General features: G+C 40.8%; 1 protein-coding gene across 2 annotated transcripts; it reads left to right on the forward strand.

The window, feature by feature from the left end:
* Nucleotides 1-110: 110 nt before the first annotated feature.
* Nucleotides 111-25,695, forward strand: mfsd3 (major facilitator superfamily domain containing 3). 2 transcript variants are annotated; one of them, XM_017452385.3, is made up of 7 exons: nt 111-269; nt 942-1,733; nt 9,210-9,357; nt 12,907-12,955; nt 14,708-14,808; nt 20,324-20,433; nt 22,447-22,583. In XM_017452385.3, exons 2-6 carry the CDS (start codon nt 1,025-1,027, stop codon nt 20,418-20,420), a joined length of 1,104 nt encoding a protein of 367 aa, XP_017307874.1. In that variant the 5' UTR covers nt 111-269; nt 942-1,024; the 3' UTR covers nt 20,421-20,433; nt 22,447-22,583. The 2 variants fall into 2 exon arrangements, with proteins under 2 accessions (XP_017307874.1, XP_017307872.1); XM_017452383.3 differs by lacking the exon at nt 12,907-12,955 and having other exon boundaries at nt 22,447-25,695.
* Nucleotides 25,696-26,696: the final 1,001 nt, after the last annotated feature.

Genomic DNA, 26,696 nt, shown 5'->3' on the forward strand with positions numbered 1-26,696 from the left:
GTACACCACTGCTTGGTTGCTACAATGACGTGTAAGACGTCCAATCAGAGAACGGCGTTGTGGTACGCGCTAACATCCAATCGTAGCGCAGGAGGCGGGCCTTTTCCGAACATGGGCGGGGAAAAGGAAGGAAAACACGGAAGTGCTGAAGCCTGAAAGACCTTAACAGAAGAGAAGGTTGTTCTGCGGCGAGGGAAGAAGAGGGAAGCCTTTTACAACTACATTTTATTTCACTTAACGCATCAAAGCAACATTTAATATTCACAGTGGTTAGTGATGAATTATTACAGGTTGTTATTTCTTCGCATGAAGAGCAGGCGAGTCATTCAGACTCCAGTTCACTAGCTATGGCTCAATATATGTTTACTGTTTAATAGGTTTCCTGTGATGTTTAACGTGGAAGCTGTTGAATAAGAATTGTTTTTTATTTGACATGTAAGATTCGCTGTCTGAGTGCTAAAAATGTGTATATATAAAAAAAGGAAAGCTGCACTCTTGTAAATGCATAAACTATGCATTTCATTTCTGATCATTCACCTGCTAATTAAAAGTGCAGTAAAAGCTGTCACCTTCGGTAATTATTTAGTTTCTGATTTTACATGAGCTTAGATCATTCATTCATTCAGTCAATCAATGCACTCAATTAGCAGCCTATTAAAAACATTCATTAAAAAAAAAACACACACTCCAAAGATGTCTTGTTGGTCTGTAATCTTCCATCTACACACTTCAAAATGTTGGCTGTCACCATGTATGTGTTGGAGTGGAGAGTTATTAACCTGTAGATATTAACAATACTATTCATGTTTCACGCTCCCTCCCTCCATCCATCCATCCATCCATTCATCCATCCATCGCTTTGCCTGTTTCACTTGAATAGGCTTACTGCGTTCTTTCAATTTGAAGTCATATCTTTTTATTTTGACCCAATCTGCCCTCAGATCTCAGAGACGCGCTGCCCTCGGAGTGGGACGGATTTCATCTTGGAAGGTCACACGTTTATGCATTTTTACAGAATTATTCCATGAGCATCTACTATTCCGTGATGAGCGACAAGCTGCTCTTCCTCGGCCTGCTGTACTTTGTGCAGGGTATCCCATATGGATTGCAGTCTTCACTTCTTCCAGTCTATCTTCGTGGCACTGGCCAGTCGCTAACCCGCATCTCTTTGGCCAAGGTACTTTACTTCCCCTGGGTGCTCAAGGTGCTGTGGGCGCCCCTAGTGGACCGTGCGGGTACCAAGCGGCGCTGGTTGGTGTCGACAGTTGGTGGATTGGCGCTTGTGTGTCTGGCGGGTGCGACACTGTCACCTGAGCTACAGCAGGGTGGTGTGGCGGGTGTGCTGCTGGCCATGAACGCACTGGTGTCTGTGCAGGACGTGGCAGTGGACGGTGTAGCTGTGAGGCTGCTGCGTGGCACCGCTGAGCTCGGCCTGGGCAACACGGCGCAGGTGGTGGGCTACAAGGCAGGCTCCGTCTTTGCCGGAGGTGGCCTCCTAGCCGTGATTGATGTAGTGGGCTGGGCGTGGACGTTTACATTGCTGTCTTGTGTATACGGAGGGGTGGCGTTGTTCGTATGCGGTGTGAATGTACTGGACGGTGAAGGAGGGCGGGCCCCAGGAGAGGCGAGAAAGCCCACGAGGGACACAACAAGACCGTGGACTATGTGGAAGAAACTGATGGACGTGCCGGGGACGCCGTGGACCATGCTCTATGTGCTTACTTATAAGCTAGGTGAGTGTGTGCAGTCTGTGCACCTTATTTGTAACCAACCTCAAAACCCTATGCATCGACTTTCCTCAAAAGTTGTTCAGTTTTACTGAAGTACTGCTCCACTCAAAAACGTTATTATTTGTAGGAATATAATCAGTGATGAGGTGGTGTGACGCAAAGTGGCGTTACTGTCATCATGCCAAGTTGATTATTTTCCTATAACGGCATTCCCAGAGTATTGTATTCCTCTTATATCACAGCCATTTGTTTTTTTTAACCTTTTATAATTCCGTTTAATGTTACGCAGTGTTTGAGACAGTTCGTTCCTGTTATCACTTGCATTATAGCAGCTTTTGAAGTTAATACAACATCAAAAATGCAGCTTATGTTATCGAGAAACCGAAGAGCACAAACTCCTGAAGAGTTTCCTGTGGTGAAAAAACTGTTATTGAGTGCCGACACTGGAGTCTCCTTCCATAACTGTTAAAGAAACCTTTCAGGCTTCACGATATCAGTGCCGATACGTTTTCTTTGTTAAATACCTCATGTTTCTTAAAAACAGCCAGGATTTCGTGGAGTGTCTTTTGTGATTGTTGCGGCCAAAAATGCTTCATTTTGCTGCAACATTTTTTATATTGTATTTTTTAAAGCTTTTTTTGTGAAAAACTACTTGAGTTGGTGAAACTGCAACTGCGCAAAATTGTTTGCACGGTTATTCACGGTAATGTTTGTTGGTAAATGAACCTTTTGGCTGTACTCATGTTCGACACACAGGAACTTTTGATTGAATGCGTGTTGGGATGACGTCACAAATCTGCACAAAAAATGTCTTGGCCCAAATCTGCAGTAATTTTGAAGAATTGCAAGCTCCTTCAAATATTGTGGCGTTTACTTGATTTTTAATCCAATTTCTGCGATTAAGTAATTAAGTATTAGCCCAAAGTACCCAGTTTGCAGCCATGAATTTTTAGGTTGTAGTGTTCACAAATTGCATCATTTAATAAGTTGTAGGAGCATTACACTTAATACGTGGCCTGTACTTCATAGGACCCGGTGCTTTGAGAATTCGCTTGAGGTCGCATGGGCTGATATCCATTTCAGACTCCGGTATGACTTTATGCATCATTCCAAGCTCGAAGCAAAGTGTAACGTTGTTATCCCTCATCTCCATGCTTGTGTTTCTCTGGCCACACTGGTCTAATTCTATTGATTTCCATCTCACTCACTTTATAATAGTGAGTAAATAAATACTTTGAATGGTGTATCTGTCACAAGTTTAATATTGCATGGCCACGAAACATAACTCATGGCCTTACTATATTACCTTATTTATTAAACGGTATGGAAAATGGATGGATGGGATTTTGATTAAGGATAAAATGACATTGTAATAGCCACACAAAAAAACAACAACTTTATTTATTCACAGTGGATCAAATAACGCAGAGATCCTGCAACAGATCCCTAACCTAAAGAGAACAGCTTACATAGCACACACTGATCTGATCAGAGATCTCTTTGCAGAACAGCGTCAGCTTGTTCCCTGACAAATAAAACCGAGCCGGTTTAGAGGTCACTTTCTCATAACTCATAATGCTGTTACGCTGTTGATCAGCAAGCTGAGCCAACCCGACCCGACCTCACGAGCACTCTGACTCACCGAAAACAGATGGACTTCCCCTAACTAGTCTGAGTCACCAAATTACAGCATTTCTAAAATGGTAGAGGAAGTTGCCCAACTCATGCGGGAGCCACTCCTGAATTACTGGCTTGACGCAAGTCTTAAAAAATTTTTTTTTAAATGATATTCTTTATTACAGAGGCTTCTCCCATGCTCGTTCCCAGTTTCTCCTGAAGGTTTCTTTCACATTCCAGCTCTGTCCTGAATGTACTGTAGTGCGTGTGTAATAGTTTGCCTCACATCATTCTTACTGCGCCATCGTTACAACTTTATTCACGAAAAAGTAACAGTCTTGTTTGAGAGAAATAATTTTTAGCAGAACTCAAACCAAATGAGCTCTGATGTAGTTCCTGCATTCGCCGCAAGATGGCAGAAGATTTCCATTTATTTGCCTTACAGTGAAGGCACGCTCGGTTGTTATGAGGCAACGTAGAGCTGCAGTGACACTCTGACACATGGCCTTTCCACTAACCTCTTCACATGCTGACTTCCTGAAGGTGGAAGACACACAACACGCCATTTCAGCTCTGGATTAAAGTCACCATGAGTGAGTGTGTGAGCTGAATGGGTTGTGTTGGACAGCAGATGGGGATTATGTAAGGATTAGAGTCTCTTTGTGTCTCTGGCGATTTTCATCCAAACAGAAAATGGAAAATATGCACCGTGTGTGTGTGTGTGTGTGTGTGTGTGTGTGTGTGTGTGTGTGTGTGTGTGTGTGTGTGTGTGTGTGTCGTGTTTGGCCTGGTGTGCCAGTGTGTTTCTCTATATGAAAATGAATTCATTTAACAGTGTTGGTTTTGTTTACAGAGGAGAAGCAGGTAGAAGACAGAGAGAGTAAACCTGAGGCGACACATTAATCTGATGAGATGTAGACTTGGAAGACTGGCAGGATTTTAAGTAATAACCCCCCCCCAAAAAAAATCTGTCATACAGAGCTTTTTTTCTTCAACATCTCCATCATCACAGCTTTATCTGGTTTGTTTTTAAGTGATATGCAGGCTTCTTTTTTTTTCCACAAAAAAAAGGTTCACAGAGGTCACACGTTCAAATATCATTAAAAAAAATATAACAGGTTATGGAAGGTTATAGTCTCCAGTTTGGCATCAAAACTGCATGCCTTAATCACACACGTTCCTCAGCGAAACTAAAGACATGGACTTTTTTTGTGGTAAACAGGAAATCATGTCCTTCCATTTACACGATTTCAAATCAGAAGATTTCCTTCCTGGATGGGACACCAGACGCGCACATTCACACACTCACCTCGGGGCAATTTAGACTATCCACCTATTTATTAATTAATTAATTTATTTATTTTGGACACTGGGAGGAAACACACATGCTGTTATTGGAAAATAAGCAGGCAGTAACAGTAATAACTCACAGCATCGTCTCACCCTGTCATTGATTTTTTTTCCTAATACCTAGGGCTGTATTAGATGAGAATGTATGTAATTATGCATCACGCGTTAGTCAGCACACAAATGTAATTATATAGGACGCAAAGCCCCGCCCACACAATCTATCGCATCTATCACCTTAACAGAAGTTAACGGAAGGTTTATAATGAATTGGTTGATCGAGTAGAATCTAATTATTTTGACTTGAACCTCAACTGGCAGGAGGATTAGCAGTACTCGTAGTGTGTGCGTGTGTGTGCGCGCATCATTAACACACAGCTGCTGTCTGATAGAATTCTATAGACAACTTTGATACAGTAGATCTTGGTGCAGTTTGGCAAAAGATGGATTTTTTTAGGGACATGTAGCACAAAACTGATCCGAGATACTCACTCTGTCACTTCTGTGTTTTCTTTAATCGGTATAGAAGTTAAAACTGGTGCTTGATCAGATCACTAATCCCACAGTGAAGCAGCCTGTACTGAGATGAGAGTTGTTAGGGATGTTTCACTTTGACAATTTCCATACATACAAAAAACTCAGCAGTGATGGAGTCAGGCGTGTAGCCTCTCTGAGAAATGTCCAGATGAGAGTGAGAGAGACGGGTGTGAGGGGGGAATACGGTCGCAGGAGGGGAGCGTGAAGCCTCAATGGTATAACTAGACAACTGTAAATGGACAAAAATTGTACTTGTGAACAAATTGTTGTGGTTCCAGAGAAATAAAGCACTTTGGGGGGTATGATGAGCTAGATGTGGTAGTTCTAGTTAAACTTTTATTTACTGATCTGGCTTCTCAAAAGAAACAGATGGGACAGCTTTAGACATAAAAATACGGCACATCATTTTAAAGCAAGTCAGTAACATGAAGTTTTGCAGAGCTGACATCTCTCACAAGAGTTAGTTTAAAGTAAGGCAATTTCTCAGAATTAGTCCAACAGCCTGGACATGTTTAATGTCTAAAATTCAATTCTTTCGTTTATAAGTAAGGGATGTTTAGCTAACAACTAAGGGAAGTCTCTCTATCTCTTTCTCCCTCTCTCATCCCCCTTTTCTCTTTCTCTATTACATCCTATCTCGCTTTATCTGTCTCTCACCATTGTCCATCTATCTCTCATTCCTCTCTCTCTCTCTCTGTCCCATATTTAGCCACAATTTCCTTTAAGTTGAAGTGTCCCTGTCTCTCGTTGTCTCCCTGTTGCTCTCATTCCATCTTTTTTTTTTACCTTCTCTCTCATTCAGTCTTTTTTATCCTCTCACCCAGTTTCCGTCCCCGAATACCCACCCCACCCTCTCTCTCTCTGTGTGTTTTCAGATGTTTAATGAAATCCCAGCTGATATGAATAATGGCTGTTCCTGAGAATATTTATAGAAATTGTTTTGTGGAAAAAAAAAATGATTTGGAAAAAACAAAGAACATCCAGTGAGCAGCAGTTCTGCAGGTGGAAACGCCTTTTTGCTGAGAGAGACCAGAAGAGAATGGCCAGACTGGTCCAAGCTGACAGGAAGTCTATAGTAGCTGAAATAACCACTCTTTACAACCGTGGTGAGCAGAAAATCATCTCAGAACACACAACACATTGAAGGAGAACCTTGAAGCAGATTGAAGCTACAACACGCTCACCCAAACTGGATGAGGTTTGAATGAGAAGGTGTACAGATGTTCCTATTAAAGTGGCCTTTGAGTGTATATTTACATTGTGGAGGCTTTTATGCACCACTATCAGCAGGTAGTCAAACAGCATTGTGGGTAATGCAAATGACAGAGGTTTAAACTTAAAAAAAAAAGTTTTTTTTTTTTTTTTTTTTTTTTGTGTGTGTTTTTTTTTGTTTTTTAAAAGTCAATGGATGCCAGGAAAGAGAACATTTTAAATTCTTGAATCTGATTGGTCGGGAGCTGTTCATCAGTGTTCTTTAACAGCAGGTCTTACAATAATTGCGACTATAATTTAAACAATCAGTTTATATCAATATGCTGGTTGATATTGACCTACATTAAAGGTGAACTTTCCGCCATTTTTCATAAGAGCGCTAAGAAGCTCTAAGGTGGGGTAACTAGAGTTATTGGGCTAGGCTACGGTGTTATGTTTTGGGCTAATTTAAAGATAGTCTGCAGCTTCTAAAAACTTTAACTGTGGCAATCAGAATGAAAGCACGAGTGTTTACGTAAGCCAAACTCAAGTTTTCTACCGGATTTGCGTGTGCGTGTTCTCAACACAGCTCATTTGCAGTTAGTGACGCCCATAAAACTCCATAAAAGGTCAAGTGCACAGACGGCTGGGAGCACGAAATGACAGATGAGCGTAAAGGCTGAAAGGCAGAAGTGGAAGTTATTTTGATTAGCTTCTATACCAGTAAACATATTTAAAAACATACGTATAATATTAATCATAACGATAAGATGATCTTCCATCAGCTGAGGCATTTGTTTACGGTTTATGACTACGCTCATTTACACAGAGCCATAGTATATTAAAGTATATTCCATATATAAAAGTGCCGTAAACCATGTAAACGATATGATTTGAAGTTGGTCAAACGGAGGTTTACATTGGTTAGTTAAATTTAGACACACTCGGGGGCACGGCTAGGATACGAACGTTTTTCCGAATTTATGGGATTTTCATACATAAATGCTCGTACTCACGGTTTACGAATAAATCTGTTTGTATCCAGTTTGATAAACGAAGCCCGTTGTGTCTACGACGTACAGACCCATTTCTGCTGTAAGATATATTGCAAAGACTGGGAGAGGAAAAGGGGGATTATGGAGTGGATAATGGCGATGCTAAAAAGCCATATTATAGCTTCTGCAAATCAGAACTGCACGTGGACTGTGGCGAAGGAAAAACAAAAGCATATCATCTTTCCAATGCTTGAACTTCTGACCTAGTTTCAGGTCTTTTTCTGCAGATTTTGAGATGTAGATGTAAGTTTACTGAGGCCCGGCCATCCTGCTCTGAAGTTTCCATCAGCTGATCTCTTCACTAATGACCGTTCAGAAGGATTTATTTATTCATTTATTTATTCATTTATTTATTTTAACACTTCAGCTGTGATTGACCTTACAAAGTAGGAACTGCGAGAAATCAAAGTATTGATCTGACAGGAACAGGGGCTTGTATCTGTCACAGGTTGAAAAAGTTTTCACCCGAAAGTGAAGGCGAGGCAACGTTTTAAAACACAACAGACTGACTGCTCGCCTTGTAGAAGCAGACGGAAAAGAGCGAAAGAGTCCCTGAACATGAAGAATAAATCCCTTCTTTGTTCGCACATTCGCTTTTTATAGACGGATCCTTTACATGGTTTAGTTCGGCTGTCTCAAACGATCGCCTGCGAAGAAAGCGGTGACGGTTGACAGTCGAAAGCTCTGTCAGCGCTCACGCGGGATCTTTGGGCGCTCGCTATCATCTGATTAGTTGTGTTTTTGATTTGACTTTCCGTTTTTATTTCATTCTGAGGTTTTTTTTTTTTTGGTCTTTTTTTCCCCTCTCTCCGTCGCGGGGTCCCCCGGACACCCGCGTGTCTGTTTGACGGCGGTCTCAGAGCTGTCAGTCATGGAAGACAAGCCGCATAAATAATGACAGAAGCGTTGAATAATACACGGCTAAACCGAACAAACTGGCGGCGCGCGAGAGAGACAAAACTTTCCCGCTCACAGATAAGCGCGCGCGTGGAGATCTGTGAGGTAGGATGTTTTTTTTGTTTTGTTTTTTTCCTCCCCTGCATTTCGCCTTTGTACTCGGAGTGAACAGAATTAAAGTGACAGGTTCTTTGTGTTTTTATTTCCCTCATTAACAGATTTAATGATGAAGGTAAAATAGTGTTTTGTGTGGTTCGTCCGGCGAGTCCCAGTACTAAAGAGTATGTGGGGAAAATATTACACCGCCATTGGGCTAAATCTGTATACCAGTGTACTAAACAGTATGCCAACATCAGACAGTAATGGTAAGAACCTGCATAGTGTTTCTACATTGTGTGGTACACTGGTGGTATAAAAACAGCAACTGGTGCACTGAATAATATGTGAAAACTTAGAAAAAACCTTAATAGAAACCATTGCAGATATTCTAATGGTTTCCACTAAAAATACCATTACAAACCATCATCTGTTAAGCATTAAAAGCATTATCAAATGGACGTATTAAGGACGTATCCACTAGACATAACATGCCACCAACAGAAAGCAACAGGTTACCAGTGGAGACCCACAGGGACCATTAGAGTTTCCGTTAAAACCAATAAGATTCCTATTAAAACCATTACAAATTCTGTGAGGGTTTTTATTGTTTGGTTTTTTCCCCCATAAATAGTAACTTTTGGTAACATTAATAACGTATGGTGGAATACTGGTTTGGATACGACTATTTTTAAAAAATATATATATATATACACTGTTGCGTTTTGGTTGTGTTCAGGTGAACAGGGAGCCATCACGATGTTCCCCCTCTTCCTGTTGGATCATCATATGACGGCGCGAGAGCTCGGCCTGTGGAACGGCGTGGTCGCCATGGCCTTCTCTATTTTCGGCTCCTCTCTCGGAGGATTCTTACTCTCAAAGTACAGGTAATACGGGTATTTGTTTAGCATTATTTTTATTATTATTATTACTTACCATTAGATTTTTTCAAGTCACAAACTGCGGAGTAATTGAAAGAAACGAACAGGGAGGGCGCAGTGGTGGTGGAAAACAAAAAGGTGCCGGTCTTCTTTCTGAGTGAATAATCAGACATTTGAATAGGTGAATAGAAAATATTTCGTCCCCAATATTTGAACGTATCAGTGTAACTACAACCCCGATTCCGAAAAAGTTGGGGCAGTATAAAACCAACAAAAAGTCATTTGAAAATTCACTTCACCCTGTACTATAGTGGAAACACATTATTAACACATTCTTTGATGTTTTACTTTGTATATTTACTCAAATAAATTAAATTCACACTCATTTCAAATCTGATGACTGCAACACACTCCAAAAAAGTTGGGACAATCGACTGTTTACCGCTGTGTAACATCACCTTTTCTTTTATTAACACTTATTAAGCGTTTGGACGCTGGGTGAAGACACCAGTTAAGTTTAGCAAGCGGAATTTTCCCCCATTCATCCATTATGCATTTCTTCAGCTGTGCTATTGTACAAGGCCTTCGTTGCCTTATTTTGCACTTCAGAATGCGCCTCACATTCTCAGTCGGTGACAGGTCAGGACTGCAGGCAGGTACCCGCACTCTCTGTTTATACAACCATGCGCTTGTAGTCCAGGCAGAATGTGGTTTGGCATTGTTCTGCTCTGGAAAGCAGCATATGTAGCTCCAAAATGTGTACGTATCTTTCTGCATTAATGCTGCCCTTACAGATGTGCAAGTTACCCATATCATGGGCACTGACACGCCCCCATACCATGACAGACACTGGCTTTTGGACCTGAGGCTGATAACAACTTGGATGGTCCTTTTGGAACACAATGGCTGTTTTCTCCAAAAACTATTTGAAATGTTGACTTGTCGGACCACAAAACACGATTCCACTATGCTATTGTGCTCCTGTGGACTGTGCTACCGAGCCCAGAGAAGTCGGCGGCGCTTCTGGACAGTGTTTATGTACGGCTCCTGCTTTGCATAGTAAAGCGTTAACTTGCATCTGTGGATGCAGCGGCGAATGGTGTCGTCTGACAAAGGTTTACCAAAGTGTTCCTGACCCCATGACTGTTTTTAACACAATGACGTCTGAGGGATCAGAGATCATTCAGAAGTGGTTTTCGGCCTTGCCCTTTACACACTGAGATTTGAACGGATTCCTTGAATCTTTTAATTATACTGTGCACTGTAGAAGGGGAAATCCTACCGATTTGTCTTTGGGGAATGTTCTCAAAGTGTTGGATTATTCACTGACACATCTGTTGGCAGATTGGTGAGCCTTGACCCATCCTTGCTCTTGAAGGACTAGGCCTTTTTTGGAGGCTCCTTATATGCTATAATTAGACGATGTCCTCACCTGTTTCACATCACCTTCTTATTTCAACTTGTCACATTACTACTAGTCTTAAATTGCCCTGTCCCAACTTTTTTGGAACGTGTTGCATGCATCAATTTCAAAATAAACGTTTCACGATGCAGTTGATTAGGTCAAATATCACATACGTGGTCTTTATAAGTTTTTTGTTTACATACAAGTCAAAGTACATGTACAAATCACTCCTCTTTGTTTTTATTAGCATTTTCCATACTGTCACAACTTTTTTGGAATTGGGGTGGTAAAAATGGCAATTGTTTTTCACGTTGGCATATAAGGTGCACCAGTCAGCACTTTTTTCAATGAGATCCTTTGTGACTACTTGTTTATCAATTAAAAAAAAGTGCTTAGGAAATATAATAATAATAATAACCACCAAAAATACATTTCTGATCGTTCCATTTTTCTGTCCTCCTTTTCATCTTTACCTCTGACTTCTTTTTTTTCTGTTTTATTATTGCATTATGCAGGAAAGACCACCAAGGGCATGTCTATGTCTCTGTGGTTGTGTGTGTGTGTGTGTGTGTGTGTGTGTGTGTGTGTGTGTGTGTGTGCACACACTGACCTGCCCTCCAGAGATAGTGAAAGACTAATGGAAGTAAACACAGCTCGGTCGGTGAGGTGTGAGCCGTGAGCACTGAGAGGGAATGAAAAGCTGCCGCTGTAAAGAAGCCGTGTGTTTCTGTGATGCTGATGCGTCTGTATATTCCATCATTCTGCTCAACCTTTAGGGTTATTAAAGGCTGTTCTGGGATCATTGTAGGTCAGATTTTGTTTCGCCTTAATACGATATTAAATACCATGGTACCAGCGTTGGAATAAGACCATGGTGAGAAATAAAACATGTGAAACTTAAAACTGATCATTTTGATAATGGGGAAAAAAAATAAAGATAACAGGGAATATAAAGTAAAACATGGATGGAATTGAATGTATTTGGGATGTCTGCACCACCGTACCTCCTCTTAGAACATCAGTCATATGAAACATATGTTTCAGTGTGATCCAATGTGCAAAGTGGAGGCCACTCCCCCTTCACTGGGCCTCACAAGTACAGGGCCACACCTCCTTCACTGATACTGGCACAGAGGCCACACCTCCTTCAGTGGTACTGACAGGTGCTATGCTGCTATTAATGTGCCTGAATTCTCTGGCTGTCAGTCCCAGTGAAGGAGGTGTGGCTCAGTGTGTCAGTATTAGTGAAGGAGGCATGGGCTCTCTGTCAGTACAAGTGAAGGAGGTGTGGCTTCTGTGTCAGTACCAATGAAGGAGGTGTGGCTCAGTGTGTCAGTACCAGTGAAGGAGGTGTGGCTCAGTGTGTCAGTACCAGTGAAGGAGGTGTGGCTCAGTGTGTCAGTACCAGTGAAGGAGGTGTGGCTCAGTGTGTCAGTACCAGTGAAGGAAGTGTGGCTCAGTGTGTCAGTACCAGTGAAGGAGGTGTGGCTCAGTGTGTCAGTACCAGTGAAGGAGGTGTGGCTCAGTGTGTCAGTACCAGTGAAGGAGGCATGGCTTCTGTGTCCGTACCAGTGAAGGAGGCGTGGCTTCTGTGTCAGTACCAGTGAAGGAGGCGTGGCTTCTGTGTCAGTACCAGTGAAGGAGGCGTGGCTTCTGTGTCAGTACCAGTGAAGGAGGCATGGCTTCTGTGTCCGTACCAGTGAAGGAGGCGTGGCTTCTGTGTCAGTCCCAGTTTAGTAGGTGTGGCCTGTTTGCATGGCTCGTGTGAATTTAATGAAGCCCAGGTTTGCTTTGCACTCGGCTGCTAGCAGACAGACGCATCTTAAACCCAACACACCACTTGCACTCGATTAACTACAGCTGTGCTTCGGTGCCTCTCTTTACACCATCATTTAACCTGGGATGTTTTAAGGTTTAAAACTTGATTGTTAGGCAGATTAGATTTTAATCTGATCTGACCCCTCATTTATTTTCTCTTGTGTGAAGAAATGGAATCATGCGAGAGCAGATGGAGTGTGTGCGTGTGTGCGTGTGTGTGCGTGTGTGCGTGTGTGCGTGTGTGCGTGTGTGTGTGTGTGGGTGTGTGTGTGTGTGGGTGCGTGTGTGTTGTGGAGTGTAAAGTCATTTGTACGTCTCTCTCTCGCACACAGGACTCGGCTCGTCAGACACAGGCACTCATTCAGGCTTCGCTTCCCACAGGTTGGGTTTCTGCTGTTGTACGTTCACAGATGCTAAAAGCTCATTTGGACTCTTATCCATTCCATCTGTAGCGCTCGAGTGACCACAGATACACACCCAAAGGCATCGGTCATCTCTTAAACACATACCCCCTCTCTTTCACTGTTTTGTCATTTTCTCTCTCTCTCTCACCCTCACCCCTTCTCTTATTATGTCTCTCGCTCACACGCCTGCTCCTGCTTTCCTTCTCACCCTGTCTTTCTCTCCTTAATGCCCCTTTCTCTTTTTTTTCTCTCACGCCCCCTGCGCTGTCTCAGTTCAATTATTCTCTTTTCCTTTCTTGCTCTCTTTTTCTGTCTGTCGTACTCTTTTTCTCTCCAACGTGAATTCCTGCTCTCATTTTTTTCTTGCTCGTTTTCCAAGCTCTTTCTTACTTTTCCTCTGTTTCTCCGGTCTTTCTTCTCCTGGCGCCTCCTGGTCTGTGCTGAGGTCTCTCTCTCTCTCTCTCTCTCTCTCTCTCTCTCTCTCTCTCTCTCACTCACTCACTCATGTATGATTAGAAGACAGTAAATGACTTATTGTGAAACCGAACTGTTGTAGATGTGTATGTGAATTGTGAATATGAATTTGTATTGACTATATAATTGGGGCAGTAGTAGGGTTACTGATTAGAAGGTCAGGGGTTCAAGCCCCAGCACTGCCAAGCTGATATTGTTGGGCCCTTGAGCAAGGCCCTTAACCCTCTCTGCTCTAGGGGCGCTGTATCATGGCTGACCCTGTGCTCTGACCCCAACTTCCTGACATGCTGGGGTATGCGAAGAAAAGAATTTCACTGTAATGTATACATGCCCAATAAAGACTTATTATATTGGGATTTTCTGATGTGCTGATTTACATGTAGATTAGATTAGATTATGATTATTTTCATAATATATAGTAAAAGCATTTCGCAAAAAGTCTTGTATTACTTTCTTACCACAACAATTTGCCAATGAATACAATTTGCCAATTTTTTAAAAAAATTATTAAGAACCACACATTATACTTTTTATCCATTAATAGTTAACAAAACGAGTTCCTGTTCTGACTTGCGTTACAGCAGCTGTTCCTTCACTCTTCGCTCTTTTCTCTCACTGACACTGGAGACTCTTTCCAAAAGAAACGTCTTCTCATGGAAAACATAAAACCCATACTAACAGTTGCACATTTCTAATATTCTATTATGTAGAGTCTTCGATGTGTAATGTATTTGGCGCACAGTCCTGACGTTACGAGAACTGACCAGCGAGAGATTAAATGCAGACTTGCTATAGTACTGCAGACTGTATTCAACAAAATGGTGCCAGATATCGGATATAAATCCCAAGGACAGGAACACTCATGTCCCACATCAAACACACACACACACACTTACACTTATTTTTGCATGATTGATAGAGTCCACTGGGTGCTCTGATTGGGATTAGGAGATAATAGTGTGTGTGGCATCTGATGGTCACTAATTAGGATGAGTCTAATCAGCCAGTGACATGTTGTGTTATTGATTAGGCTGTGAAGCAAAACTCAGCAGGAGGCTCTTTAACAAACTAACAGCGAATCAATTACTCTGTCTGAGGCAAAAAAAAAAAAAAAAAAACGTGTGTGTGGAAAGTGTAAATTTCTCTGTCACACTCTCATTACCCCTGGTATAACTTTTTATTCTTTTTTTTTCTTCTTAGAATGTAGTAAGAACTGAAATGTATAAATCGATGAAGTAATTGTGTGTGTTTTCAGCATCAGCATGTTGATGCGGCGTGCGTTTGTGATCCGGACCGTCAGCATGGTTTTCCAGTGCTCGCTACTCACTGTGCTCGAGCCCTCTCCTCTAATGAAAGGTGAGATGCACACACACACACACGCACGCATGCTTACTTCAGACGGTTAGACAAAATATTTCCTTTATATTTATATTAGTTATCAGGTAACAGTATAGTATTAATAAATGACCTGGTTTTATAATTCTGGCTTTAAAAAAATAAAAATAAATAACCTTAAATATGTACATAACTAAATGAAATGAGAAGTCAGGTGACGTGTGTTTCGTGATGGTCGCCGTTCGATGGAATGGAACACTAAATGTATTTTTAAAAAGTTTATCTGCTGTCCTGCAGGTTTCATCTCCAACTAAAATCCAAAACATGTTTTAGCTGATTAAGAACAATGATTAGATGGTCAGGTGAGAACAATTATGGTCTGAGCTAAAGTCTTCAAGAAGGTAGATCTCCAGGAACAGGGTTGGTGACCACTGATCTAAATGAAGATTGAAACATGATAGGAAAAAAAACAAACAGATGTAGCTGAAAAGACTGGCTTGAGAAGTTATGGGGTGTAACCTCATAAAAAATGTTTGGCCCCCCCATTCCATCTCCTTCCCGATGTGTTCATCTGCCAATTTCCTCACACCGACTCATGACATCACAAACCAGCGCGGGTGAAGGATGAGAGTAACACGTTCTTTCCTCAGAGGCGCATGAAGCCAGCCAACAAGCCAGAAATCTGCCCTCTTTCACATACACGAGCTCCTGATGCCCCTGATTGGCTAGTTTCTCTGTGATTGACAGAGGAATGACAGTATGCCGCCCCTCCCACCCAGAGATGTAAACGGTGGCAAGTCATTGTGGTGTAAGGGAGGGGGAGGGACCACACACACTTTTTGACTTTAGGTCACAGCAATAACTTAACTCCACTTCATTACACCGCTCCATCGCTGATTATTTTCCTGTAACAGCACACCCCCAAGTGTTAGGAATAGTTAATCATGAAGTGAGTTTGATTGGTATCTGAGCATCAAAATTGTGAGAGAGAGGGAGAAGTTTTTTTTTTGTCTGCTTTTTTTTCCTCCACGTGACCGGTTATGTGATCATTGCAGTGCGTCGTTGCACTGAGCATCATGGGAAATGGAGTTTGTGTTTTCGATGGAGACTTGATAATTGCCAATTAACACATTATTTATAATGCAGTTTTAGAAAAATTGGTAATTTGATATCTCACTCTGTCTCTCTTTCTCTCTTCTTGTCTTCCTCCCTCTCTCTCTCTCTCTCTGTCTCTCTGTCTTCCTTTGTCTCTCTTTCTGTGTGTCTCTGTCTTTCTGTCTCTCTCTTTTCTCTCTCTCTCTCTCTGTGTATCTGTCTTTCTGTCTCTCTCTTTTCTCTCTCTCCATCTCTCTCGGTGTATCTGTCTTTCTTCATCTCTCTCGCTCTGTTTTTTCTCTTTACCTTTCTCTCTGTGTCTGCCTTTCTGTCTCTCTCTGTCTGTCTTTTCTCTTTGCCCTTTGCCTCTCTCTCTCTCTCTCTCTCTCTCTCTCTCTCTGTCTTTCTTCGTCTTTGTCTCTCTCTCTGTCTGTCTTTTCTCTTTGCCTGTTTCTCTCTTTGTCTCTCTCTCTCCGTGTCTCTCTGTCTTTCTTCGTCTCTGTCTCTCTCTTTGTCTCTCTCTGTCTGTCTTTTCTTTTTGCCTGATTCTCTCTCTCTTTCTCTTGTCACTGTTTCCATCTCGAAGCCAACAGTATTTTTCTTGGAGCGCTCTCGCTGTTCACTTTGATAAATGAATAACCTAACTCTTGACTCTCGCATCTCTCTCTCTCCCTCTCTCTCCCTCTCTCTCTCTCTCTCTCTCTCTCTCTCATATCCCCTTGTGGTTTTCCGTATGTTTATTTAATGAAAATAAAAAGAGAAATCACGGCTGGGTTTTAGCTGACTCACTTTTATGTTTTGTTTTTTTTTTGTTACTTCGCTCCCACGAAGCCGCGGCTTCAGGGGTGTTTTTGTCAGCAAGCATGTTTCTGTCACAGTCTCTTTCTTTTCTCCCTCTCCCTCTCTCCCTGTCACTTTCTCCACAGAGCAAATCTACTTTATGCACCTCTCTCTCTCTCTCTCTCTCTCTCTCTCCCCTCCCCCTCCTCTTCCTCATCCTCCCATCCTTACAAATCACATCCTGATGAAAATATGTCTCAATATTGTATGAGTGTCTGTGGTTGCTGGGAACTTATGCAGAACTCCTGATAGGCAAAGTTGACTTCAGGTATGAAAAATAAAAGAAAAGTACGATAATATTTTTACGTATTACATTTTTAAAGGATAATTTCATCATTCTAAACTTGTACAAGTAAGTTTGTTCTTTTTAACTGGGAGCAATCGAGACAAGGCAATAAGTACGTTTACATGGACAGCAGTAATCTAATTACTGACCTTATTCTGAATAAGATAATATTGTGATTAAGGTGTTTACATGAGTCACTTTTAGAATATTCCTTTCATGTTCATGTTTTACGTGTTATAGAACATAGATCGATTAACAGCGCGCGTCATTACGTCCCCACGCCACGTCGTCCGACATCCCTCCAAAATTTCACGTATCGATGTACAGTTCGTCTGCGTTATGGTACCGTATACAGTTTTGGGTGTTTTTATTTTAAATTTTTACAAACGCTTCAAATACGATTAATTATTTGTCGTGCTATACGTGCAAAAGGATGACTGATTGAAGCCGTGGGTTGTGTCCCAAACCGTGTTCTTACCTACTATATAGTAGCCATGATACATGTATTTCTCCTACTATACAGCAGGTAAGTACGCGGTTTGGGACGCAGCCGTGCTCTCTTGTTTGCCGTAAAACGGTTGAGCACTGCCGTGTGTCTACGTGTCCTGTCGTAAAATGCGGTGAAAACTCTCACACGACGTTAATAGTGTGATTAAGGTGTGTACGTGTCTGTAACGCATGTTGATAATGCGACTAAAACAGGAATACTCCACACGTCTTAATTCGATTCGTGTTTACTTCGAGTATTTAGTTAGATTAAGGTCATCAGTAATCGCTGTTTACATGCTAGTTTATTAATCAGAGTATCGTCTTAATCGGGTTGTTGTCCGTGTAAACGTACTGAGCGTAACACATCGAAAGCTTTTACTGTGTTTAAGCAGGGTTTTCACACTTCTAGAAGATTCGATATTCTGTTCTCTGAACATGAGTCGAGTCGCTAAGAGTAGTGCTGAGTTGAGTAAATCACGCTTAAAAATTGCCCACTTCTCTATTAAGACCATGTGAAAATATTCACAATTCACACATGCAGCGTGGAGTTTGAATAAAACAGAGACTAGTCTCCATTATACATGATTCAGACCTTGGGCTTAAGCACATTTTACTTGAACGATATCAGCTCGAGTGAGGAGCAGTATTGAGTATTAAGTCCAGCACCACTTTGACAGTTTGATAATATGTCCACAATATCTCACACTGAAATTCATGGACTGTAAATACACTCATAAAACTGTCCAATGCCATTTAAGGCCAGTATTAAATGCGTAAATATTACCTTATTCAGAATCAGCCCTCTGAAGTCCACAGAACGTTTTATTTTTCTGCCTCGACAACGTCGTATTCTGAGACATTGCTGATGTCAAGGACTGAGTTATTTATTTATTTTTTTAACAGATAAAACGATTAATTCAACTAAAGTGGGTGTCATGAGCCTATCCTTCACACACATTCAGGAACCTTTACTTTACAGGAGAGTAAATAAAATAGAATACATTTTATTATTTAATAATTAAACGGTGCAAAATAGTGAGTGAACATGTGATGGATTAGGCCCTAAATGTTTAAATAGATTATCTTTAGACATCCCTGTATTCTCTAATTCATGCAGCTTCACAAATACTTACTTCATGTAATGTTTTCCCATTTTATAATACAGTTAACCTTTTAAAAAAACAAGAAATTGAAAATAAAATTGACACATTTTAACACATTAAACCTGGAAAAATTCTTGAATCTAACTGTTACAAAGGTGCTAATATATACAGTTTAGGTATAGAACTGTGCAATGTTTGACTTGCTAGAGTGAAACACGTGAAAACTACGCTTTTCTGTTTTTTCTTTCTTTTTTTTTTTCAGCTAAAGCAGGAGTCAGACTAAACAGGAATATAATTACCCCAGCTGAAAAGCCAATTCACCGAACAGGAAAGGACATTGTATGCGAAAGACTTGGTACTTTCACGTCCTGCCAGGATTGTTCTCTCTTTAATCAATTAAATAAATTTAAAAAATGGAGGAGCTGCTTATAATTAATAAGAGATCACACTAGACATTAGGTGTACAATGTGGTCTCTTCTAATGTAGTAATCTTTTGGGGTTTTTTTTCTTTTTTCCATTTGCCTGCTAGTATTTTCTTCGCAGACTTACCACCTCTGATGTATTTTCTTTTCAATGAAGTCAGAAGAGCCGTGTAAAAGACCCACCCGTTATCCAAATAATATCTTGTTGCTGAACCAAATTGAACTCTCCAAACCTTCTCAAAAGCACGTGCTGTCCTGTTACTATAGTAACGTAAGCCGAGACTGCTGATTGGTTTAAGGCTTTAGCGTTTGTACTCCAGGGTTTATTTCTTTATTTGTTTTGGGTTTTTTTATGTTCTTTGCATCATTGTGGTAGCTTTTCATATTTACTTTGTACACATGCTTCCTCTCCTGCCACAACTCCATTTAGATTGTCATCTGTTACTGCAGATGTGAGCGTCTTCGTCCACTTCCTGTTTACTTACTCGTAGTTCCCATTGGTTATTGATGGGATCCATTCAGATTTATGGAATACTAGACTATCCATCCATCCATCCATCCATCAATTTTCTGTACCGCTTATCCTACACAGGATGTCGGGGAGCCTGGAGTCTATCCCATAAAACTCGGGGCAGGGAATGGAGGGGGGCGGGCACTTTAGACGAGGTGCCAACCCATTCACACACTACAGACAGTTCAGAGATGCCAGTCAACCTCCAACGCATGTCTTTGAACTGCGGGAGGAAACTGGAGTACCTGGATAAAACCACCGAAGCAGGGGGAGAACATGCAAAACCAAGGTGGAGGCGGGAATCGAACCCCCCAACCCCCAATTGTGCCCCCATACTAGACCGTGTCCAAAATAAAATTGAAATGAGTTGCTCTTTGCACACTTCTCAGCTTTCTGACACTTCACAGATTTAGATCATTATTGAGATAAGTCATGCTGCATAGCATCAGTAAACCGTTTCAATTTTATATTTCAATGTACGTATGTCTATGATGTCAGTAGGATTTAAAGAACAAATCCAATGGTGTGTGAACAGGACGGTCAAATATGTAGATTTCTGCTACATGCAAGAATAATAATAATAATAATAATAATAATAATAATAATAATAATAATGTGTCAATTGGGTAGTTTTGCAATAAAAAGAGTTTTATGTACACGCCCACAATAAAAAGCAGTGTCTATATAACTTCATTGTCCAGTTGACTCTCTCTCTCTCTGTGTGTGTGTGTGTGTGTGTGTGTGTGTGTGTGTGTGTGTGTGTGTGTGTGTGTGTGTGTTCTCTTACAGGCATGGCAGTGTTGAGTCTGAGCATGCAGCACTTTATCGCAGGCCTCATCACTACTCTCACCTTTACCTGTATGATGCACTGCACACAGCGAGCTGAGGAGAGCATCCAGGTACCACACCTAATCCTAGACTAGATGCACCCATCTACTTGCACCGTGGTGCCATGCAAAATTGCTACCGATCCAAGACCTAACCTTAACCCTGACCCTAAACCATTCCATCCGAATGGCACATTTCCACCAACTGGTGTTCAGCGAATATTCGATGTTCAGATGTGTTGCTTCAATTAACACTGTCAGTGCAGTACACTAGCAGCATACTTTAGGTTGCTATGGTTACATAGGTCACATGTAAAGAATAAAACCCTTGGAGTGTGCTGTTAAGACGAGGTTGCCATGCCGCCAAATGCATTTGCAGCTCTTATCAGGACGAGTGCGTTAATATACACACCCTCTGACCAATCAGAATCAATTCTACAGCGCTGTGGTATAAATTTAAATGACATGCCGCCGGGTCTGGATTTTCATTTTTTTATTATTATTATTATTATTATTTCTTTTCTTACCCGTCACCTCCCACTGTGTGAAGTCGAAGTAGCTGTTTGTTTCCTTCGTAGATGTTGTTTAATACAGAATGCACTGACAAACATGCCGACACTTCTGAATCCCCAGATCAGCGCACCGTGTGTTTTGAACTGCGAGAGATTTTTGGGGAATCGGGGGGTGGGGGGGCGTTTGAATGCTCTCTGGCCTCGTCCCTGTTGCACACCTGCCTCTCACAGACAAGTCTGAGGACTTCACAGGCACATTCCGGTGTCACTCATCTGTGGCTGTGTACTGTGAGCTCGGCGCTTTCATATCGACACATCAAGAGGAATGAAGTGCTGCCTTCTTTTCATAGAAGCCTCATCAACGCCAATCATGCATCTTTAAAAAGCACACATTTTTTTAAAATTCTATTATTACTACAAATGTAAATAATAAAAAAAAAAAGAGAGAAGGGGGGACCTGACACATTAAAGTACACACAGGAAAGGCTGAGGAAATGTCAGTGTGTCCGTGAATTGATGCATTTTTAGTTACTTTAGGTCTCTGACTCTTAGTTTCACTAATTATATGCTGCACATCTCACTGTAGTGTGTGTGTGTGTGTGTATGTGTGTGTCATCAGTCATCAGTCCGTTTGTGTTCCTAAGGCAGTATTGGGTGACGGAAAGGTGATACTGTAAGTGCTTGTGAAAAGCTCCGGAGAGAAAAACACAACACTTTAAACAAGTCTGCAGAAATAAAAAAGTGCTTCACTTGACTCTAGTGGTCGAGCGGTGCGAGTGAGGGAAGTGTCCGAGGTGCACGTTTAGAGTTCAGAGAACCTTACAAACTCTACACAATCTTAGCAGAGCCTCCGGGCTGTTGTTACCAATCACAGACGATCATGTTCGTCGGTTTCACCAGAACACCAAAATGTATTTTTTCAGGTTGTTATAGCAACCATGCTAAGACGAAAAACGCCACCGTTCTTCACCGCAGTTCAGAATGGTGTCAGACCAGAGGGTCACAGACATGCTAGGGCAAAACCTAATGTTTTTTTAAGCTCCCTTTGTAGTGCACTATATGGTCAATAGGAAGCCTTGTTGGATTCTCCCTGCAGCTCAGCTCGGTATCGGCTTCCCTGTGAACTTCATCTATCCCTTTTATTATTTTAATTACCGTTCAGTAATATTCATCTAGGGCTGACGTCTAAGCTGAAGCTAAAGACGTGTTCGGTAAGATGTATAGTCTGCTCTGTTTGAGACGTCTGTTTGCTCTGTTTGCTGGACGTCGCCGTGGCAGAATTCTGAAAACATGCTGATCAAGCCTATACTCTTCAACTTTAAGAAAGCATATATTGTGTGTATTTAAAAAGCTTAAGATTAGATTTAGATCAGATTTTCTCACAGTGGAAATGGAATAAGTCTAATCGGTTCAGTTTGTAATCCGACTCTAGCTCTCAGAAGGTTTTCGAAGCCCGTGTGCCGTCACATCTTGATCAAAACTGTACCGACGACAGCGGACAAAGTTTTAATAAGATATTTTATTTATTTCCCCGCTGATGTAGTAATTATTATTTCCTTTTCTTACATTTCAGGCGACTCATTACAGTTTCTTGGCCACGCTGGAGGTATTAGGGAAGTTGTGCTTCAGCGCCCTGGCTGGAGCCATAGTGGACACGATGGGCTTCCCTATCGCCTTCCTCCTCTTCCTCTTCCTCACCTCTAGCAGCGCCCTGCACGTGTGGAGAGCCGTGGACACGGGAGTTTTGAAGGAACAACTCAAAGAACAGCCGCAGTAAATCAAGGACAGGAAGAGATGGTGTGTGTGGGTGCATGCATGAGTGTATGAATCCTAAAAGAACAAGTGAGAAGGAGGGGAAAAGTGTGTGTGGGGGGGGTGGGGGGGGGGGGTCTTGGCACGGGAGTTTTCTGCTTAAAATGCTGGACACATAAACCAAACATTCTTTATACACTATACTCAATGCATATTACAGTGAAGTGATTATAGAGAAGTCTGCGTTGTAGCACCAATTCAGTATGTCAGGTGAAGAACTCTAAAGCCATTTCAGCGTGATTCAGCACAATACGGTTTGGATGTGATCGCTACTCAGACACAAGTGGTTTAAGATCACGAAAAATATAGTTTTTCTGGGCTGGTCCTGGTATCCACTAACAACCAAGACCCCGTTTACACGTGGTCATTTCATGTGTCCTGAATACCGGGATTATATCTGGATAGAGATTATCCACATATAGCCGAACGTGTCAGTTTAAAGTGACTAGCGTCCTGCAGAACCTGACCAAAAAAAGTCCAGAAAGGGATTTACATGTGGTTAAAATCTTTTCACGGTACAACCCAGGTACGAGACGTACGAAAATTCCAGGTGAAAACAGGGTATGAAGCGCTTGCAGCAGCCATATATTACGTTTGTCCCACAACGTTCTTTCCAGCTGTCAGGAAATCTGAATAAGCCAATAAAACTGAGCCATAACTGAGAGCATGTCGTTAGGTTTGCCGAAAGAGTAGTAGACAGTATTTTACTCACAAGTTTAAAATATTAAAAACAACTTAGTATTATTTAAAATATATCTATGACAGGAATTACGCCTCTAGTGACTGACATGTAATGAAAACCCAGTAAAGTACATGATGTAGAATTGTTATTTAGTAGTCTTTGAAATACTGTTGTTGTTGTTGTTGTTGTTGTTTTTTTGTCCTTAATAACACCAAAGCTTACTATATTAACTGTAATCAGAATGTGTCAATTTAATTTATACGTTTAAAAAAAAAAAAAAAATCATTCAAGTATTTGTCGATTTGAACATCGGCATTGTTTTAAAAAGGAGAAAATACTTAATAGTTAATCATTATTAAGACACATTTCAAACTTCCGAAAGTGTCACAGTATTTACCTGAATTACTGTAGACCAAGTGTTGTCGTTATTATTATTATTATTATTATTATTATTATTATTAATGTCTGTTCTTTTAGCTCACATGGATGTAAAATATTGTAAATTTAAATTATGGGATGTACAATATCTTTACCAGCGAGACTTCTGGTTGTTTCTGAAGCATACCATTTATAGAAATTTCCATGTGTGGTACTTCACTTGAGTGCTTTACATTTTCCTATGCAACAATGCAATAAGGTGTGTTCTTAACTGATCTGTTTGTCTACTACTATAGATCAGGGGTATTCGACTACAAATTGTGAAGGTTCAGCAACCTAAATTTCCTTGTTTACAAAGACCCGAATAAGCAGCTAATACGAGTGAATGGCAACAACCTTTTATGCCTTTTTTTGTTTTGTTTTTTTGGATTCTGAAGGAATCTGAAGGAGTCTGTTTAGAACTTGAGCTGTAGAATGAATGAACTATTCTCTGTCCCAACATCTTTAAACATCCTCTTTTCATCAGGTTTTTTTTTTTTTGGTAAACAAGCCATGCTGTCACTTAACACTAGAGAAGGTAAATGAACTGCAACAACAACAAAAAAGACCAATTAGCTGCTTTCAGCTAAATAATTTCCACAAGAGCGTGTGATTGGCTGCAGAAAGCTGCAAAAGCGCATCTGTTACAGAAGCAGTGATGATTCATGTCAACTTCATCTCAACATGTCAGATTATTTCATATGTTTAGTGGTTCCGCTACAGTACTTTTCGTGCTTGGTTCAATCCACTGTAAATACTTTGCTGGGACTGCGTCTGGACTGCAGTATGCCAGAGGACAACCGTTTGGTTTTAATTTATTTAGAATACTTCTATGCAAAAAAGATCTATTATTGAATAAACAGAAGTAACCAATAATCATTATTTAAAGGGCAATGTACAGCGGAGTAACAGTCATCCTCACTAGCTGTTAATTGTTATTCATATATTGGCATTTATTGGAAATTTTTTTACACACATACTTTTTCAGTTACATTAAATTTTCACACATTCACTTCCAGTGTGCTTACTGTAGATGGTAGAGGTGTAAGGATACACTCCGGTCATGATTTGATTCGCTCATGATACTGGCTTCATAATTCGATCCAATTTGATACTCAGAACAAAATCTGAATCAAGAAAAAATGTCTGAATAGGTTTAATATTGTAAACAAAATGTACTACACGTCCAACATATCTTAAAATTAAATAAAAAAAAAACTGATTGAATAATCTCTGACCAGGGTAAAATGATGGTTTGAAACATAATGAGAGCTCCAAAGTCGGCTAAAGTGATCGAGTTCTGCGGCCTGTAGATTACAGAGGCACAGGGCTGGTGTAATTTGAAACCTACCAAAGAGCTCATTTTAGCTGTTACAATGTGGTTGTGTAACATGTTATATTATAACACGCGCCGTATGTTATGTTTTAACGAGTCATCGGCCCCAGCGTACACTCATCATATTATAATCCTATATAAGGGTTGTGCAAATTGGGACCTCTGGTGTTCAAATAGTGCAGTTGCGTTAGATGCATAATTAATTAAATGCTGATTCCCACGATCAGTACATCGTCAATGTTTTGCATTTCGATGCATCGTGTCACGATGTATTGTCACACCCCTCAGAGGCATACAAATTTCAATTTGTGAACGTGCATAAAAAGCTAACACTGAAAGGAAATTCAGAAGGAAAAATGCAAGCTTGACAAATGCAGCATGAAATACAGTAGCATCATTTAAGATGTGAGGCTGGATGAAGCAAGCATATTAGGTGCTACACTTTCTCTATTGTTTATTTTATTCGATTTTTTTTTCTCCATTGCAATCACTGTAGAGCCAACACCAGAATGCAAAGTGTTTGATATACCAGCATCACCTTGCACAAAATCTACAAATAAAAACCTGCTACTGGACTTAAGTGTCTGTGTTTGTTATTTTGCATAAGTTCAGAAAAGGACAATCCTTATTTACAGGTTTTTTTTTTCCAGGAATAGTATTTGATTTCTTGCTTCATTTGTATATTTATACAAAAGGAACCTGAGAAAATGCAATTATTTCATTTGTTTATGGAATTATGTTATCCAATACCCATTTCATTTGTGTGAAGTAATTACCCATTTGAGCTTAATAACTGGTTGCACCACCTTTGGCAGTAATAACCAATAGCCACTAGCCAATTCCCAATTAATATCCGGCTTTCACATGAATGTGGATACATTTTAGCCATCTCGTTATTAGAAAACTGCTATTGGTTCCCATTAGTTCTCATAGTGCCTTGGATAGCCAGCAACTCTGGAGATTACGCTGAAGATATACTTCCACAACACTGCATGCTGAGATTTTGTGAAGAGGCTCCATTTACCAGTATTACAGTGGTGCTTGAACCCTTCAGAGTTTTCTACATTTCTGCATAAATATGACCTAAAACATCATCATATTTTCACACATTTCCTAAAAATAGAAAAAGAGAACCCAGTTAAACAAATGAGACTAAAAGATTATACTTGGTCATTTATTTATTGAGGAAAATGATCCAATATTACAGATGTGAGTGGCTTAAGTATGTCAACCTTTGCTTTCAGTATGTCCAAGGTGTGACTCCGTGTGCAGCAATAATGGCAACTAATAAATTCTGGTAACTGTTGATCGGTCCTGCACATTGGCCTGGAGGAATTTTAGCCCATTCCTTAGTACAGAAAAGCTTCAACTGTGGGATGTTGATGGGTTCCCTCAATGAACTGCTTGCTTAGCAGTCGTTTTGTCCTTGCAACCCTGCCATGCACACCATTATTCTTCAATGTTCTCCTGATGGTGACCTCATGGACATTAACATTAGCCAATGTGAGAGAGGCCTTTAATTGCTTAGAAGTTACTCTGGGTTCCTTTGTGACCGCATGGACTATTAAACATCTTG

This window comes from Ictalurus punctatus, chromosome 22, assembly GCF_001660625.3.
Source record: "Ictalurus punctatus breed USDA103 chromosome 22, Coco_2.0, whole genome shotgun sequence".
In the NCBI taxonomy this organism is placed as follows: Eukaryota; Metazoa; Chordata; class Actinopteri; order Siluriformes; family Ictaluridae; genus Ictalurus; species Ictalurus punctatus.